This window comes from Patiria miniata, unplaced genomic scaffold (assembly GCF_015706575.1).
Source record: "Patiria miniata isolate m_02_andy unplaced genomic scaffold, ASM1570657v1 HiC_scaffold_14, whole genome shotgun sequence".
NCBI classification, from domain to species: domain Eukaryota; kingdom Metazoa; phylum Echinodermata; class Asteroidea; order Valvatida; family Asterinidae; genus Patiria; species Patiria miniata.
The window spans coordinates 5,215,040-5,234,793 of NW_024037052.1; the positions used below are offsets into that span (position 1 = coordinate 5,215,040).

General features: G+C 42.5%; 1 protein-coding gene across 2 annotated transcripts in view; it reads left to right on the forward strand.

The window, feature by feature from the left end:
- Positions 1 to 19,754, forward strand: part of LOC119721939 (kielin/chordin-like protein) — a 137,557-nt gene that overhangs the window by 72,335 nt on the left and 45,468 nt on the right. For both annotated transcript variants that reach the window (XM_038191895.1, XM_038191896.1), the window contains 8 exons: positions 191 to 367; positions 1,370 to 1,452; positions 2,374 to 2,550; positions 3,592 to 3,682; positions 5,136 to 5,218; positions 6,813 to 6,989; positions 7,939 to 8,029; positions 8,559 to 8,641. In XM_038191895.1, coding sequence (XP_038047823.1) covers positions 191 to 367; positions 1,370 to 1,452; positions 2,374 to 2,550; positions 3,592 to 3,682; positions 5,136 to 5,218; positions 6,813 to 6,989; positions 7,939 to 8,029; positions 8,559 to 8,641 — 962 coding nt within the window. The remainder of the gene's footprint in view (positions 1 to 190; positions 368 to 1,369; positions 1,453 to 2,373; positions 2,551 to 3,591; positions 3,683 to 5,135; positions 5,219 to 6,812; positions 6,990 to 7,938; positions 8,030 to 8,558; positions 8,642 to 19,754) is intronic.

Genomic DNA, 19,754 nt, shown 5'->3' on the forward strand with positions numbered 1-19,754 from the left:
GGAATCTTGTACATATGATAAAAAAGTGGAAAAAATGTTTGTAATGTGTAATGACTGTTCTTGTACTGCATACCAAAACTTTGCTCTGGGAAACGAGAAGAATTAAAAGTTGCAATCCAATGAACCTCATGCTTCAGAACTCTGTACAAAACTGCTTTAACACAGTATCTGTCAAATGTTCCATTTCCAGAGGCAGACTGTGAGATTGATGGCCGGACCTACCTCCACGGCCAGTCATTCCAAAATCCCAGGGATCCCTGCCAGCAATGTGAATGCAACAATGGGGTTCCCAGATGTGCGCCCATACCATGTGACCCGATAGAATGCCCTCATCCAATCAGAGAGCAGTGCTGCCAAACCTGCAACGGTGAGAAAAAATAAAAGTCTCTCTCTAAAATTCAAAGCCTAATTTCTATGGCTGTTCTTATCATAACATTAAGAAACTTTGCTAACTATTGGTAGAAAGTCCATACAAATGATGACTGTATTTCATGGGTTGGAAGGGAACTTTAGCTTGTGTACATGCATACATGCTATGAGGGACCTGTGCTTGCGGCATTTTCAAGAAATTTCTGTACTTTAAAGGGAATTTACATCATTGGCTTTTGCTGTAATTTTCAGAAATGAACTATTTGAGGGGTTAGTATAATAGATCAAATATTGTTTCACTGACATGTTTGAAGTTTTGTGTTCAAAAATGCTGGAAAAACCAAGAAAAACAAAAATGTTCAAGTAGTCTGGCTCCCTGACTCCACTAAAGATGAAATGGATCAATTTATAGATGCTGGAAAATTGTAAGGTAAGGGAACCAGTCTAGCTGGTCTGCACCCGTTCATGACGTGTAACCAATTGCAAACAAAATTTAGACTGAAAAAAATGGTAAATTTGGAGCAGTAGTTAAAAAATAGTTAGGTTTTTCCAACGGTGGTCGGCCGACCACTGTTGGAAATTTATACAAAATACCACTTTTCTTGAAAATGACTTCACACCAGGTGCCATAATTTCACAGGATGCTTTAGACTGTCATTTATCAACATCCTAGTAAGGTATTTCGTAAATATTTGATAGTTTAGTTTTTCGACGTTTGCAAATGTTGTATATTCCCTTTAAGCACCAAATGGTGATCATAAGCACATAATTCTCAGTAAAAACTTCATTATAAAGTTACAAGCTATTCATTACAAAATGATTGCATACAATAAATAAATTAGTAACTTATTTATTCCACAAAGAACAAAAGAATAAAAAAGAAAACAGGCTATTTATGAAGAACTTAAGAATAGATAATTTTTTGTAGATTAGTCAAGTCTTAGCTGTCCTAAAATGCTAGGAGTTTTGATCACAGGTGTTTGACCATTGCTCATTTCAGGATGTACTTATAATGGGTTGGACTACAGAAACGGTGAAACATTTGATGATCCTGAAGTCACCTGTCAGCAATGCCGATGTCAGGTAATGTTTTTATATTTTAATTCTTAAGCTCTTTAAGGAGTTTCTACATGTCACTTGGTGGTCGGTCTGTCTGTCTGTCTGCCCTCAAGAATTGACCAAAAATATTTGACCAAACGTAATTGACTAATTGACTACATGACATGCCGTGGTCATAAAATGCATTCTTGACCAAAGTTTTCGTAACACGGGTTTTGTTTCGGTCGATGCGCATCCTCATTATACCATAGCAGGTCACAAATCGTCGGGTGCCTGGAAGAAGATCGTAAGGGCGAAAAATGGGTCAAAAGGTCAAATTCGTTTTTTTTTCGGGTAATCGATTAAGCTTGGAAATATCTTTCATATGATATACATGTTGTCTCAAGGGGCTATGTCATTGTGACGTAATTAACAGTAAACAAAAGAGGGAAGGAGGTGTTTCATTATTTTTGCCCGGTAAAAGGTCGTAAGCGTGCAATGATAATGTAACGAAAAATGTTCCAAGTTTGTTCCCGGCAAAAGGACCTTAGGATTTAACACCCCGCTTAAGTGCACGTTTAATGCAGGGCGACTTCAAGTTTAAGGCAGATGGAGTTCCCGGTAAAGGGCATAAGCAGAAAAATTTAAATAACTTCATAATTAAGTAAACTTTTGAAATAAAAATGCACATTATGATTTTAATTATTAACGACTTTCATGAACCCAAATTTCAGCCTGATGCGATTTTTCATTTAGAAATGGGAGTACAAAACCTTTCAACTCGATTATCTCCAAAAGTGCTTTATGTGAGCCCGGACTGCTATTGTCCTTTTCCTTGGCACACGATGATTTGATGTCCACTACACCAGCCTACCTCTCTTTGTCACTGTGGTTGGGGCGGGGCTGGGGTGGGGGGTGGGTTCCTTGTTCATGAGGTCCATGGAATATTACCTTTTCCCCCCTCAGTTTGGTTATGTTGAGTGTACAGCCCAACCCTGCCAGCAGCCTCTGTGTAAGTTCCCAGTCAAGCCGTCCGGTGAGTGCTGTCCTGTCTGTGATGATTGCTCCTATCTGGGGAGATTCTACAGGAATCGAGAGACTTTCTCTGATCCTGATGATCCATGCCGTGAATGTACATGTGTGGTGAGCAGCATCTTGATAGTTCTCTTCTTTTGAGTATTAAAAATGTGTCCTTAATCGACATATTGTTTACATAGGTAATAAAGGGCAAGACCAACATTTAAACATCTTCCTTTCCAATGTAACATCCCATTAAAGGTAGAGTAGATCATTTGCAGCTATCCAAAAAAAGTAACTGACAAAATTGTTGTTGAAAATCTTACTTGGTTTAAAGATAGTAATGGCACTAAACTCCTGCTAAATTGTTCTTTCTGGCATGCTGTCATTTTGAAGAAATCAATATTCAAGAAGGCCATTTCCAAAGATGTGTCAAGTGGCACATTTTTGGAAATTTCCGTTAGTGGAACTTTGCTTTGTAAAAATGCTGCGAATCCGTGAATGGGCGCGCGCAAGCATTGACAGGACGCACATGTGCGCGCGGTTGCTATTTGTCAGTTCAGTGCGTGACATCTTGTAGCTGCAATTGGCTGAATGAGAACATGATGTCCCGGACACTGATTTGGGGCGCAATTCAAAACATGACTTGGCAACTTTTGAATTGAAATGAGATCCTAATGTAGTGTTTTCTTGGAATATTCAGCATTCACGGAGCTAAAACTTATCAGGTTAATTATGTAACAAATTCTTTAGATTTTGAGCAATTTTGTTACTTCAAACGTCTACTTACCTTTATTGAAGTTCAAAAATTGTGAAGTTAGAACATCAGTTTAAATGAAAACTTACACGTACACCAATTTCAAATTCCTGTTGATTATGGAAGTAATATTTGGCATAGACTGCTATAGTCTGTATTGTCATTGTATGAACACCTTTTTTTGTTTTATTAAATCCTGTTGTATATAGAGCCTTTCTGATTGTCAATCGAACATTGGCTTTGACCAATTAGATCATGACTTCTGGTCAAGTGACCATGACAGCACAGTCAAACTCGATCACAAGCACTGTGAAAAAACGTATACAAATCAGGCAAGCTCCATCATAAGTGACGTCAGTGCATAGTATACTCAACGTCAACAATTTCAATTCTTGTTCTTGTTTGTATAGGACGGCGATATAACCTGCGACCCAGTTCAGTGTCGGGATGTGTCTTGCCCTAACCCAAGACAGGATGAATGTGGCTGCCCAGCTTGTGATGGTCAGTAGCTCTCTTCTTGCTTACTGGCTCTATTTACATCAGAATGTTCACTTCCTTCAAGAAAAGCATGACTAAAAGTCAGAATTCTAATGTAAAATGCACACAACGAAGATAAACGTTCGAAGGAGCACAAAAACCTACATATTTCAAGGTGCAAGCAATACAATGCTGTTTTTTGTTGGTCTGCACATATCACATGACAAGTTGACCTCAGCAAAAGGTGACACAGTTAAAGCAGCAGACGCTACGTCATCTTACTCCCCCCTACTCTGTGTACTGTTACCATGTAGGGCTGTACAGTGCGTTCCGAAATACCTGCAAATTTTTTTGCGAGGCTATAGCATTGGCGCTATTTTAAAGCATGGAATCAGAACTTTGTCCCTGGCGAGTATTGGTTTGATTTTTAAAAGATTTTTAAAATTATTCGTGTTCAAATACAGGCATGTGGAAAACAGACTTAACCGATTTCAAGGAAAATTAATGATGCGGTACATCAGATGCAAACTCGAGTCACACTTTGAGCACGCTTTTTGAATAGGTACATACTTGCACGTGAATTTCAAAATAGAACTTGAAACGAAGAACAATATTGTGAATTCATTTAAGGTGTAGCATACTTGTGTCGAAAAGAATAGGAAACACAGAGAGTAAAAGGCAAGGAGATCGTCACATCATGAACATGATGAAGCGTTTCCACATTAGAAAAAATGCGCGTGATTGAAATGTGTTGAGTTTGTTTTGACATGCCTGTATTTGAACACGAATTATTTCAAAACTTAGCAGGGATAAAATTAACATTCCAAGCTATAAAATGATATAAAAATAATGACAGTACGTGTTTCCGTGGCAACACTAGAACCCCACCAAAAAAATGTATTTTGGGACGCGCTGTACTTTGACATTTTGTTTTTATGAGTCCACAAGCTACTTAATTTTGCTTTTTGTAAAAAGGCTTATAAAATTATTCTCCACCTTCAAGGAAGCTTGTTATGTGCCACAATGTTGCTTAAGACAGAATATTGTTATTAGGCCAAAAAAAAAAGTCTCTGGTTTCTGGTATGCGCACGCGTCGCCGTAGCCATGCGCGTCAGCAAAATGAAAAAGTTTTTTTTTCAATGAAAGATGATGTTTCAAAACCGCCAAACTCACTGGTTTGACTGGAATCCTGCTGCTGCACAATTTTAACGTGTTTTTAGATTGGGTTATGGTCAAGAATAAGCTTTATGTGGCCTCTCTGGGCTCCCATATATTTGCACTAAGTTTAGTCGGGCACCATTTGCAGTCATCAGCCGACATTTGAAGCAAAAAAATCTGGTAAAAAAAAAAAGTGGTCGCTGCACTACTTTTTGGGCAAGCTCCATACCAGAAACCGGAGAGTTTTTTTTTTTGGCCTTATCTTCATAATTTCGTTTCTATCTACATGTAGTATGACTCGCTGTGTTTCTGGTTTCAGGCTGCATTGTTGATGGTGCAGAGTACATGGATGGCTCACAGTTTCCGGACAGTAACGATCCATGCCGAGGATGCACGTGTAGGGTAAGAAAATGGACAGGGATTGGAATGCAATTTCAGTAAAAGTGTAGATTATGGCCCCATTTTCATATTCAAAGTCATTTTCAAAGGTAATTTTTTAATGGAACCAGTAAAAAACAAAGGTGTCCTAAACTAAACTCTTACCTAAATTTCAGTGCTGTTGGTTGGAGTGTGGTTTACTTTTTAATATCAGAGATAGTTTGGGACTGGTTACTTGAACAGTGAATGCCAGCTAAGGCATCCATCTTGGTTTTGTGAAGTCTGCACAGCAGAAGCCTACTTACATTGTTTTAGTATTGATTGTTGCTTGGGGTTGTTGACACAGATACTAATGTATTGTTCCATTGAAGACCCTTGATTCTCACCTTGGAAGGGAGATGTACATGTATGTCCTTCACCAGGATGCAATTTCATTCATCTGATGGGCAGAAAATATTGCTTTTTTACCACCATCGAGAGCCCTATGGATGGAACATACTGCGTGCTCGTACTGGTTCATGGGCGTACTGGTCCATGGGCTCTGTTTACAAGTACCCCCTCAGCGGTAAGAAAGGAATAGTTGGGGGAGACCACTGGGAGAATCACTTTAATGCATTGTACATGATGCCTGATGCTCACACAGATTGTTTATTGTGAATGTGCACAAAAACCCCAAAGTGCCTTGCGTGAGTGTCGGGCGTCAGCAATGCTTCAATATACCTCCCAGTGGTATCCCCCAACTCTCCTTTTCTTACCGTTGAGGGGGTACTTGTGCACGGAGCACATAGGCTGGTCCATGAAAATGGAACTTTATAATTGTATTTATAACACCTCATCCACAGATTCTGTGTCTTGATTGGCCGAGAGCGAGTCACATGTTACTTTCTAATTTTGCTATCTTTCTGTGCATGGCCAAAAGTACTATACCATTAGCAACCAAAGTACTATTTCCACGGCGCGGTATTTGTGTGCAAATGGATGCTGGTGTGCGCGTTGCGCATAGCGTGTATTGTTCCAAAGAGAGCGCGCCTCAGACTTGGGTTCAAACATTTCATGAAGGGGTAGTTTGGAAGAGAGAAATACATTTTCCACCAATTTTGTATTGAAATTGAAGTTTATTTCAACTGTGTTCAGATTTAAATAATTTAAAATATTATAACCAAGCAGAATCTGTGGGTGAAGTGTTATAAAACAAATATCGAATGCTTCGAGTGGTGTAGTAAAACTAGCCTCCCTCGGTGATCCATGGAGCATTCTATTTTCCCTCGGCTTCGCCTCGGGAAAATAGAATGTCCATGGATCACCTCGGGAGGCTAGTTTTACTACACCACTCGAAGCATTCGATATTTGTATAATATGCTATGCAATAATAAGCAGAGCACAAGTCAATAGTCATGTATCACGTGACATTGTTGCTAGTAATCTGTTCTGTACTTTGCACAATTCTGTGTTAAATAGCTAGAACAAATTGGCTTCTAGTAGGTTTTCTTTTAACCTAAGGGGGTGATTTACAAAGGGGAATTCAACTTGATGTCTAATAATCAACAACCTCCCCATTGTAACTGACGTTTAATTTTGAGTGATTTTCAATTGTAATGTGTTTTATTTCCGTTGACAGCGTGGTCACGTTGAGTGCCAGCGACATGAATGTCCGCCACCTCGCTGCTTGAACCCAATCACTCTATCCGACTACTGTTGCCCTGTGTGTGATGGCTGTTTCTATGACAACAATCCCTATGACAACGGCCAGTCCTTCCCAGACACTGTGGACACATGCCGCGTCTGCACTTGTTTGGTATTGTAGCATATTTTCGTGGCTCAGTTTTGTTTAGAAAGGGGCTCAGTTTTATTCAAAATAACGAGTCGATGGCACAATGCTCCACTTCCTTAATGGTTTTAGTAATCACATCTTCAGATCAAGAAATACACTGTATTATCATGGAACTGATTTCTGATTTACCGTTTTAATTGTACACAACACTATACTTTTACTTGGGGGGGGGGGGAACCTAATCGTCGTTACTTGTAGCAGAAGCTGACTTGCGAAGGACGTAGCTACAACATGATCTATTACTGAAGACATGTGAAGGTGCAATAGGCAGCAGCCATATGACCCATGTCATACCATGGAGCAAAGCCATTTTTGCTGAAGGAGAAAACTGGAAAACCTGTAGAAAAACCCTTGGTACAGGAGAGAATCAAACGAACTACTCTGCGCACAAAAGAACCGAGCCGGGAATTGAACCCAGGCTACAGCAGTGAGAGGTGACCACTTTATGCACTGCACCACCCATGCCTTGATCACGTCAAAACTGCGTCCTTTTTCAATTCAGCTACACACAAGATCTGCCCAGCAACTGCTCACAACAGCAATTTCCACTCAAGTGCGCTGGCGTCACGCTGACCCCGGCCTCCTCTGTACTATCTTTGAAGTTTAATGTGCTTCTTAAAAGTATTATCAGCTATAAACCTTTATTACTATTAATACGAAATTAATATACAGACGAAATTACAGTTTTAGGGGTGGGAGGAAAAGCCCAGAAGAACATTCTGGGGAAAACCCACGGAATCAGGTAGGGACTGAAAACCCAATCCACGAATCACAGACAGTTAGTGTAGCATTCGTTGTAAACTGAACCCCGTTCTCAAATGGCATACTGTATTTTTAGTAACTTTTCATCAGTGAATTTGTTGGTGTCCTTGAATAATCACAGTCCTATTGAATGATTGTTTGACTGTTGCAGAATGGTAATGTCAACTGTGCCCCGTCGCCATGCCAACCCGTATCTTGCACTCATGGCATGCCAGATGAGTGCCTATGTCCGTCATGTGATGGTAAGTTAGTCATTTCAGACAACTTCCAGACAAACAATAAAAATGCAGGAAAAACAAAGATATTATAGGATCTTTTATATAATTATTTTTCTTCTTTTAAATTCCTCTCCTTTCAATTTACTCTCTGAATTTGACGTCATTGTGGCTTTTATATTATAGGATTCAATGTGTAAGATGTTTACAGATATTCAAAGTAAGCCTCACATCCTCTTTATAATCTCCTTTTGAATTTGAGTTGTAAACACTTTCTGAAATAAACCCAAGCAAGAGAAAATCGTTAATAATAAAACCAACAGTTTTGCAAAGAAAAACAACATTTTCAGTTGTCTTGAGAGAAGTTATGACTTTCAAGTATTTTGAATACAAATAAACGGGCCAAATACTGAACCTTTTAAAAAAAATTCTCTTGGAGTTTAAAGACTTGCATAATGATTTCAGTCCTCTGTTTTATAGCGTTCTTGAGTAGGATTTGTGAATATGTGTTTTTACAATGAATGTTTTTGTGTATAAATATTCGTCTGTTTGCTAGGATGTATGTATGAGGATGTCATGGTCAGGAATGGAGAGAGTTTCATGGATCCAACCAACATGTGCAGAGATTGCTACTGTCTGGTAAGGGTCAAATGAGCAACCATGCCAGTCAAAGACACTTTTAAGCTATTAGTCACTGTACTGCCCCAAACTGCCCGAGCACTGTGTGGTTTTATAGACTCATCAGGGAATAAATACAATGTAATACAATGTGGTAGAGGTACTTATGAGTTAAAAACATTGTTATATCATGTCTTGGATTCTGTAATTTCATTGGTCTAGAACGGCCACGGGCCCATATAGATTACCTCATATACACTGTATTGAATGTAAATTACCTCTGTGTTGCACGCACGTGTAGGGTTCGGCCCGAGCACCTCATGACTGAGACCTGTAACCACTCAGTCTCATGTCCGGCAGGAGTCTGTCGTTATCAAGGGTTACACCGCACTGATTTCCTTTATTTCTTCATAGTAAGCTACAAACCTCTATCTTGTTTTTGAGTTATTGGCACGGTATAACAAAGCAATAAGCCAGTTTGGTATTTCAATGACCAGAGGTCATTCGGGATAACATCGCTGACGTGAAGTTATGCAATGTTACGCCCACGCCCATTCTGCTGGTAATTTACACGTAAGCGTCATGCGCCCGCGTCCATGCGCCTTCGAAACATTTGATTATCCCAAATGACCTGTGACCCATATCATTGTGCACATGCGCAGTTGAAATACCGGACTGGCTTATTTTTGACTGCTGTGCTGTGGGATATGGTATTTTTAACCCCTCGGGGCGCATATCGCCCTTCAGTGCTATGCGTTCCTTGGGGTTTAAAAAAGCCATATTCCACAGCACAGCAGTCAACGTTACTTTTTTTCTGTTGCACGGTTGGTAAACAGAATCCCTCGTTTGAGGTATTTGTGAGCTAAGCATAAAGTGGGGGAAAAAGTAAAAGTCTACTTCACTCTACTTACCTGTAGAGCAACACTACTTATGCATATTCCCCCTACCGGCAGGTATTTTCGCTAAGAGTTATATACAATAGCGCCCTCTGGCGCCCTACCCATAACACCCCGCGGCATGCGTGCCTCGTGAGCGTCCTCTTTTCTCTTAGCGGCAGGTCGGGTAGGACGTGCGTGAAATAGCTCGCTGTTTGCCTCGTCATTTACTACCCTTTTTTGCGTTTAAGAGAAGTATTTAATAAAAGAGTTAATAAAACAACAGTTTGTAGAGTTTCTCATCATCTTCTTGGTTGTATTTATTTGATTATTTTGCAGCGTTTGGGGAGAACCGATCTGTCACAAACCGGGGGGAATTCCTCTCCCACGGGACGGACCGAGTTCTCGGGGGACTCTGCCGTTAACGCTACGTCGTTACCGCGGCAGCAGTCTCTCGTCCGGCATCCTCAGCCACAGTCGGCTGGGGGAGTTGGCAGTTCCGCCGATCGGTTAAGGGGACCTCGGTCACCTTCTCCGGTCAACTCAGGCGGAACACCCAAACTAAAGGCACACTCCGGCAAGGTTCCTCCAAAACATATCTCCTGTGCCGGAGCAAAGCCTAAGAAGGGCCGTCAGGGCAAGCGTGGCTCGGCAACGAGCGCCGCTGTGTCACCTGGCCCTCCCCCGATCACGGGGCAGCCCGAGGGGACTAGCCGTCACGCTTCGGTGGGCTCTAGTCACCCGTATCCTCCCGACACAGTGCTGAACACCACTGGTTGTCGGGATGGGCTATTACACGGGCTACCGGTCCGTCCAGCGCTCACTCAGCCCACGGGGCCTGAGGCGCTGTCGGCCTCCCGACACAGTGCCGAACACCACTGGTTGTCGGGATGGGCTATTGCACGGGCTACCGGTCCGTTCAGCGCTCGCTCAGCCCACGAGGCCTGAGGCGCTGTCGGCCGGGTGCATTATGAGCGATACGGAGCCGGTCGCCCGGGGGGATCCCGGGCTGACGGCCTCCGTGCTAGCTCGCTCAGAGGGGCTACTCTCATCATCGGATTTTTTCCGTTGTTCGGGGGTCCCGGTGTCCCAGGTGTCTTCCGATTTTCCTCGGACACACCTCGGGGCCGTTCTTCTAAGAACAAGAATAAGAAGAAGAAGGCTGCACGTCGATCGCGACGTTCTTCTCCGGGTTCTGACGACTCCTCTGACCGGTCCCGCCGGGGCAAACGCTCCCGGGGAGGACGCGGTTTCTAGAGCAGATTTCCTGCAGGCTTTTCAGTCGATTTCCGATACGCTATCGGCTATGTCGGCAGGCCGCCGGGCGGGCCCTATTGGGGGGCCCCCTGCAGCGGTGGACTACGGCCCACAACCGTCGGCCGTTGGGCCCGCATCGCAGTCTTCAGTCACCGGTCACGCTTGGGTGACCCGTGTACAAAGGGACTTACCGCACAGTTAGCCGTGCTCCTGGAGTCTTTATCTGCAGTGAATGCTTCATAGTCGTCATTCATTGGTCACGATTGCGTGGCCCAAGCGCAACGAGGTACATGTACAAAAATGAAAAAAAACAAACACATGTTCATACATGTACATGTATACCACACATGGTTGCGCGCTATACCGGAAGCCCGGCCTACGGCGAACGGGACTTCACATTGGTTCGGAGACAACGGGACCTACCGCACACAGTTAGCCGTGCGCCAGGATTCCCGCTTGTGTTTAGTCTTCTCCATCTGCATAATATTAGGTATATTATCTCCGAGGGTGTTGCCCAGCCACCACCGCGTGGTTCTGTACAACTAGCCCCTCCAGACGGCTCTCAGTCATCGGGGTCATTTTGGCCTTCGCATTCGGCTGATTCATCCGATAATGACGGAGAATCAGACCGGTTACAATGGCTGTCCATCGCGGAAACGAAATTCCGTTTGCTGCAGAGGGACATTACACGGGTACTTAAGTCATGTAAGTTACCCTCCGCCGATGAGCCCCCTCCGCCCGATCACAAAAATGTTCAAATCAAGCGCAGGACGGGCTCCGAATCTAACAAGGACAAGGTGTTCCCCATACCTCCGTTGGATCAAATGTGAAACACATCGACAGCGGACAAAGTGGTGTCCATTTCTCAGGCGGGAACGTCTTTATTATTTTTCTAATCCGGGCGAGTTTATTGCACCGATCCCACCGCGGCATACGCTACCGGGATGAGGACTCGGTTTTCGGCCCACTCATTACAAGCCTTGCAATTGTTCTCGGCTTTATTATCGGTCATACATGTACAATGTACACTGTATACGTTTTATACACGTACATGTACAATGTATTGCCAGGCGGGCACGTTAATGAAACGTCCGTCTTCGTTCAGTTGCGAGCCGTGAACTCTGTAGCCCTCTACATTAATCACGGTTGGGTGACTCAAGGACAATGGGACACGCCGCGCTGTGCTTAGCCGTGCGGCGGTGTTTCTTGCTGTACTGAGATCGCTACATTTTTCATGTACATTGTACATGTGTGCATTACTTGTGTATGTACACTGTCCTTTGTCTCCGAGGGAGTTGTTCAACAGCTGACTGTGGCCGTGTGCAACTCGTCCCTTCAGAGGTGTTTTACGGTTCTCGCTTACGGGGTCTATTCGACTCTTGCAGGCATGTTGTGGACCACATTCGAAAGATTGTGCCTGTATTCAAACTGCCTGCTGCTCTTCAAGCAATTATGTGATCATTACCGTTTTCCGTTAGCGAAATTCGGTATTTTTTTTGTTTGTTGTTGTCACATCTTCCCTCTTCAATGCAGCTTGCATACACTTTGCAGTAGAATAATAAAGTGGGTTCGGCGATACGCGTTCAGCCTCCCTCTTTACCCTCATGAAGTACATTAGGTTTAATGTTTTAATCTTGACTCGACAGTCTTAGCGGACGTGTTGACCGCTATTTTCATTATTAATCTCACAGTCTGCACTCAGTACTCTATAATTTTACACGAGTGCAGACCCTAGCAATCTTGGCCCGCCGAGGTAACATGATTGATGAACTGTTTCTCCCGTCAAAGGGCGCCCGCCAAAGATTCGAGTCCCACCTTTTAAATTTTTAACAGACAAAGATCTTTTCTTTTGCGGTGGATATCGATGTTTACACAACAATGTACATCCATATTGGTCGATGTCGACTACATGTGGGCCAGCGCAGGTGAAGAACAAACACTTGTTTGTTTTCTCAACTGCATACCTCTTGAAGTTGGCCCAGATGATTTTGTGGGGCCCCATGTCACATAGGATAATGTAACAACGATTTCGATTCGGCTTCAGTTGTTTTGATGATTTCCATAAGTGACCTACCTGACTCATGACGACCTCCACCCATCTGTCTCGTAGGAGCTCGTCAGAGAGACTTTGAGGCTGACATCAATAACATCGGGCCAGCACAGTGTTGCGCCCGTCTTGTATTTCCCTTGGAAAGATGTTGATGAGATTTAGTCGACTGTCTAACACATCAGCATGGGGAATGAGCCTTGGCCTGAAGGGTACACAACTGCAACTCATTTTCAGGCCAGAGCACTGAGAATTTCACGTTGTTCAAACCAAGATTCTCGCTGCAACTTCATGGTGGCTCCATCCAGCCTTTTTTCCGCCTCACTCCTGGCCTCTGCTCAGATAGTAAAGGCGATATGACTGCGCCGTGGAAACAAAGATTGGTGGCATTCACCTATTTGCTTGTATCGGCCCAGTCCTCACTGCATTCAGTGCAGGCCATGACCTGACTTGTGCAGTACCTCCTGTGGTTCGGCGTTGCCAACCTCACAAGGGTGGGCCTCTCACAGATTGCAGCCTAATTCATTAACTGTCATGGCGAACATGTTACCCTGCCAGTTAACTGCCCACCACACGCATCTAGTGGCGGATTGGTGAGGCCCTGTGTGTATGGAACGCCAAAGAGGCATTTAATGTGATCATCGAATCGGTGATGGACTTTTGCAATCGGTGATGCATATTCACGATCGGTGATGGACTTTCGCGATCGGTGATGGACTTTTACTGGTGATGCATATTCACGATCGGTGATGGGCTTTCTCGATCGGTGATGGACTTTTACTGGTGATGCATATTCACGATCGGTGATGGACTTTCGCAATCGGTGATGGACTTTTACTGGTGATGCATATTCACGATTGGTGATGGACTTTCTCGATCGGTGATGGACTTTTACTGGTGATGCATATTCACGATCGGTGATGGACTTTCGCAATCGGTGATGGACTTTTACTGGTGATGCATATTCACGATTGGTGATGGACTTTCGCAATCGGTGATGGAATTTTACTGGTGATGCATATTCACGATCGGTGATGGGCTTTCTCGATCGGTGATGGACTTTTACTGGTGATGCATATTCACGATCGGTGATGGACTTTCGCAATCGGTGATGGACTTTTACTGGTGATGCATATTCACGATCGGTGATGGACTTTCGCAATCGGTGATGGACTTTTACTGGTGATGCATATTCACGATCGGTGATGGACTTTCGCAATCGGTGATGGACTTTTACTGGTGATGCATATTCACGATCGGTGATGGACTTTCGCAATCGGTGATGGACTTTTACTGGTGATGCTTATTCACGATCGGTGATGGACTTTCGCAATCGGTGATGGACTTTTACTCAACGACTGGTCATCGCAGCTTTGATCACCGATCGCGAAAGACCATCACCGATCGCGAAAGTCCATCACCGATTAAATGCCGCTTTTGGCGAAACAGGAACGCCAAAGAGGCATTTAATGTGATCACCGAAACGGTGATGGACTTTCGCGACCGTCGCATCTGTGTGTTGCGTCGTAATCATTTGCACGTATTATACTTATCTATGTTTCTTGCTCTGGAGCAAGTTAAATTTAATTGCAAATGCGCAGAGCCTTTATTTTGCTCTTCTGTTTTTTTTAATACCTTTCGCGAAAATCTGATAAATTTTACTTCCACGTAACCGATGTAATTTTCGAGCCACGGTGTGTGTGTTTGATAAGAGTTAAATTTAGATTAATCATTTTTAAGATTAGAAAATATTATCATTGTTTTTCCAAAGAGCAATGATTCGATGTGTACATTTTTGTAATGCAGCATGGTACTCAATCTATTTCTAAGACCACTGTGGGAAATAGAGCTAGCTCTATGGTTTGTGCCAGCCATGTCTTCTTTGGCAATCAATCACCTTGTCCCTTCAGCCCTCGCAACAACACATGCTTCAAGTCTCCACTTACAATTGGGGCACGATCGAGGTCAATCATTTTCACATGGGGGCTCACAAATTGGGTGTTCCACATGCAAACGCGTTCCATGCACCAACTGACGTTCAGCAAAATAATGGAATCCTTTTTAATTTGAAGAACATACCTTTACATCATGTACATGATGTATAGGCTACAACGGTCTACAATCGAGCCGCAACTTCCGAGATCTTTTCGAGCTTGTCTTAAGTGGCCTTGTCAATTGTATAGTGCACAAACAGAACAGACATTCGCTATAAACCCAATTGGTTACATTATTCTTTAACTAATGAATAATAAATTATTCACCGGTGTGCACAGTCTTTTTAAAATCATTTTGCGTACTTAAACATCGGAGTTATCAAAGGAAAATATTGAATAATGTATAAATAAAAACACACTAAAATTTTCCAATAGGAGTACAACCGCAACAGTTACCTATGTACCGACAACCTAAACAAAGCTTAGTCTGCCCATGACGCCGGCAGCCTCCGTCGCCCAGAAATCACAGCATATTTAAGTTGAAGAAAGTGGTTTTTTTTGGGGGGGGGGGGTGGCTGGGATATTTTTACCCACTTACTTTGATAATATAAAAAAAAAACTCTGCACCGATAGCAAAAGTCCATGCAAGGTTGATCACCGATCGTGAAAGACCATCACCCATGGGCGTCACAAGGGGGGGGGGGGGAGCACGGGGGCGCTTCCCCCCCCCCCCCCCCCCCCCCGAAAAGCCCCCCCTCCCCCCCCAAAAAAAAAAAAAAAAGATGGGGGAAGAAGACAGAAAAAGGGGCGCGAAGTTATATTGTTTGAAAAATGCCCACCCTCGAAAAATGATAAATCGTGAATATGCTGGAAAAATCCAGGTATTTCGGGGAGAAAAATGTTTTGCCCCTCTGCAAAAAATTTCTGGCGACGCACAAATCGTTGTGTTTTATAGCCACATTACCAATGATAGGGAAAACCGGTCGACTTATCAATTGTTATGGTTATATTAATAACGGCAACACCAAACCGTAGTGGGCAACAGCGGAGACTCAAAGCCACGACATACACAATATGCTTGACAATAAATGAAATACATGAACATGAGATATGTGACAATAATAACAACAAATGAAAATTATACTTGAATTACAAAAAAATAACTTCCCACATCATAGCCTCGTGACACTTGAGAGCGCTACGACAAGTATCAAATTAGCCTAACAAAATAGAAAAACAAGGGATTGAATGGTTTCATTTGCCCCATAAATATAAGGAGCAGGCTGTCTGTATCCTAAAAATTGCGAACATTTTAATCCTTGTAATGGATATAGTCTCTTGAAACCTTGGAGCACTATAACTGGCGGATGTAAGGGGTGGTGGTGGAAAAACATTTGCAAGGAAAGTTCCTCTGTGTACTGTCCATCATGTCCTCGCTTAAGTGTGCTTAAGTGACCAGAGGCCCCACATATCTATACCAACATTGGCTATTAGATGGATTTATGATGATGATGATGATGATGATGTGATTGCATTCCTGTGCCCCCTGGATGCCTGGTCAGACCCCTCAATAACCCCGCCATATATGCTGTCTCCAATGACCCACACATCAATCATCATATTATTCAAAAACCTTTTATCACGTGTTGGTAAAAAAATACTCGGACTCAAATTTAAGGACATGAGAAACACATTGGTGAGATGATTGGTAAAGCTAATAGAAAATTATTCATGAAACTGAAAGAAACTGGTTTTACTCCAAGAACTTGTTACCCTATGTTAGACCAGTCCTAGCAAACGCATCGCCGGTTTGGCACTCAAGCATACACTCAAACAGTCGATCCAAAAGAGTTTGCCGTATTACTCTATCTCTGGATCACCTTTATGATAGAAGAACCACTATGTGTACAAACTTTGCTTTAGGTGCTTTTAAATCAGGCAAATTTAATGAGTGGTTCCCTCAATCAAAAAGTTGGCACACTATGAATCTTAGATCGAGTGGAACACTCAAGGAGTATCCCAGTTCATCCAAGAGATTTCGAAATAGCCCAGACTCATCAATAGTTCAACACAGGATTTTCAAATGTATACAATTTTAATTGCTATTATCCGAGTGTATATGTTTTTGAGAATAATGGATTGTGCATTTTGTATGTGTTTCGATTTCTCGTGAAATGTGTTTATTTTTAATTCATTTCAATTTTTACTGTAAATCACTGTGCAATTCAGCTTCTGAGCTGCTTGATGGTGATAATCAACCCAAATAATAATAATGTTAATAGTAATGATAAAAAATAATAACTTATAATAACCCATAATTGGCTATTTGGGGAACATTCCCATAAACTAGTGCACACATTTCCCCCCCCCCAACTTTAATGACCCGTAACTCCAATTTTACCTTAATTCGCCGGGTAATTTTTACTAATTCGACCACGAGCAATCAAGTCTATTTGCGACGATAATATTTTGCCTACAAGTGTGTGACGCTAAAGTGTCTCCCGAAGGGTATAGGCCTATTATAAAACAAATCATTCTGTTCATGCCACATCCACAGAGGAGTATTTTATTCCGGATACCTGTGATATGGCATATACCGTTTGAATTGTTAATTATTATGGTTATGTTAAAGGGAATGTACATCATTGGCTTTTGCTGTAATTTTCAGAAATGAACTATTGGAGGGGTTAGTATAATAGATCAAATATTGTTACACTGACTTGTTTGAAGTTTTGTGTTCCAAAATGCTGGCAAAAACAAGAAAAACAAATATGTTCAAGTAGTCTGGTTCCCTGACTCTACTAAAGATGAAATGGATCAATTTACAGAAGCCGGAAAATTGTAATGTAAGGGAACCAGTCTAGCTAGCCTGCAGCCGTTCATGAACATGTAACCATTAGCAGACAAAATTTAGACTGAAAAAAAAAGGTGAATTTGGAGCAGTAGTTGAAAAATAGTTAGGTTTTCCAACGGTGGTCGGCCGACCACCGTTGGAAATGTATACAAACATAACATTTTTTTGAAAGTGACTTCGCACCTGGTGCCGTAATTTAACAGGATGCTTTAGACTGTCATTTACAAACATCCTAGTAAGGTATTTCGTAAAAACTTGGTTCTTTTATTTTTTGATGTTAGCAAATGTTGTATTTTCCCTTTAATATGGGCAACACCAAAGGCCCAAATCCACAGCGGCATACACTAACTGCAAACATTTCACGGACATTACAAAAAATGGAGTTCGCAAGTGGGAACGGACATTATTATAAAACATATAACCGTATTAACACAATTTAGGGGCAACACCAGGCCCGACCAGTAGTGGGCAACACAAGAAACTCAAAGCCACGGCATACACAATATGCTTGACAATAAATGAAATACATGTAGGCCTATATGAAAATGAGATATATGTGGCAATAAATGACAACAAATGCAAATTAAACTTGAATAACAAAAAAAAGCTTCCCACAGATGTACATTCAGTCAGGAAAACATCATAGCCTCGTGACACAGTGAGATCGCTACGGCAAGTATCAAATTAGCCTAACAAAATAGAAAAACAGGGGATTGAATGGTTCCATTTGCCCCATAAATATGAGGAGCAGGCTGTCTGTATCCTAAAAATTGCGAACATTTCAATCCTTGTAATTTATATAGTCTCTTGAAACCTTGGAGCACTATAACTGGCGGATGTAAGGGGTGGTGGTGGAAAAACATTTGCAAGGAAAGTTCCTCTGTGTACTGTCCATCATGTCCTCGCTTAAGTGTGCTTAAGTGACCAGAGGCCCCACATATCTATACCAAGATTGGCTATTAGATGGATTTATGATGATGATGATGATGATGATGATGATGTGATTGCATTCCTGTGCCCCCTGGATGCCTGGTCAGGCCCCCCAATAACCCCGCCATATGCTGTCTCCGATGGCCCACCCATCAATCATCAGGTGCAAAAAACTTTTTACCATTTATTGGATAAAAACAAATCATTGTGTTTATGCCACATCCACAGAGGAGTGTTTTTATTCCGGATACCATCGATTGGGCATTTACCGGTTGCAATATGGGCAGCACCAAAGCCCAAAGCCACAGCGGCATACACTAACAACAAATATTTTACGCACATTAATTTAAAAAAAAATGCAGTTCACATATGAGAAAGACACTTTCAAACACAAAAACACCGTAAACAAATATCACCGTCAGGGGCAACACGAGAAACCCTAAGCCACAGCGGCATGTTCAATAACTGATGCACTTTGGCGATCGATGATGGATTTTGCAATCGGTGATGGGTCGTTGATCATCGGTCGCAAAAGTCCATCACCGATTGCAAAAGTCCATCACCGATTGCAAAGTTGATCACCGGTCGCGAAAGTCCATCACCGATCGTTAATATGCATCACCAGTAAAAGTCCATCACCGATTGCGAAAGTCCATCACCGATCGTGAATATGCATCACCAGTGAAAGTTCATCACCGATTGCGAAAGTCCATCACCGATCGTGAATATGCATCACCAGTAAAAGTCCATCACCGATCGCGTAAGTTCATCACCGATCGTGAATATGCATCACCAGTGAAAGTCCATCACCGATCGCGAAAGTCCATCACCGATCGTAAAAATGCATCACCAGTAAAAGTCCATCACCGATTGCGAAAGTCCATCACCGATCGTGAATATGCATCACCAGTGAAAGTTCATCACCGATTGCGAAAGTCCATCACCGATCGTGAATATGCATCACCAGTAAAAGTCCATCACCGATCGCGAAAGTCCATCACCGATCGTGAATATGCATCACCAGTAAAAGTCCATCACCGATCGTGAATATGCATCACCGATTGCAAAAGTCCATCACCGATCGTGAATATGCATCACCGATTGCAAAAGTCCATCACCGATTCGATGATCACATTAAATGCCTCTTTGGCGTTCCATATGTGTGAGCATCATTCAAGTTCCATTAACATACTTGAGATGCTGGCAGTCTCGGAGAAACTGCGATGTTACTTCTATA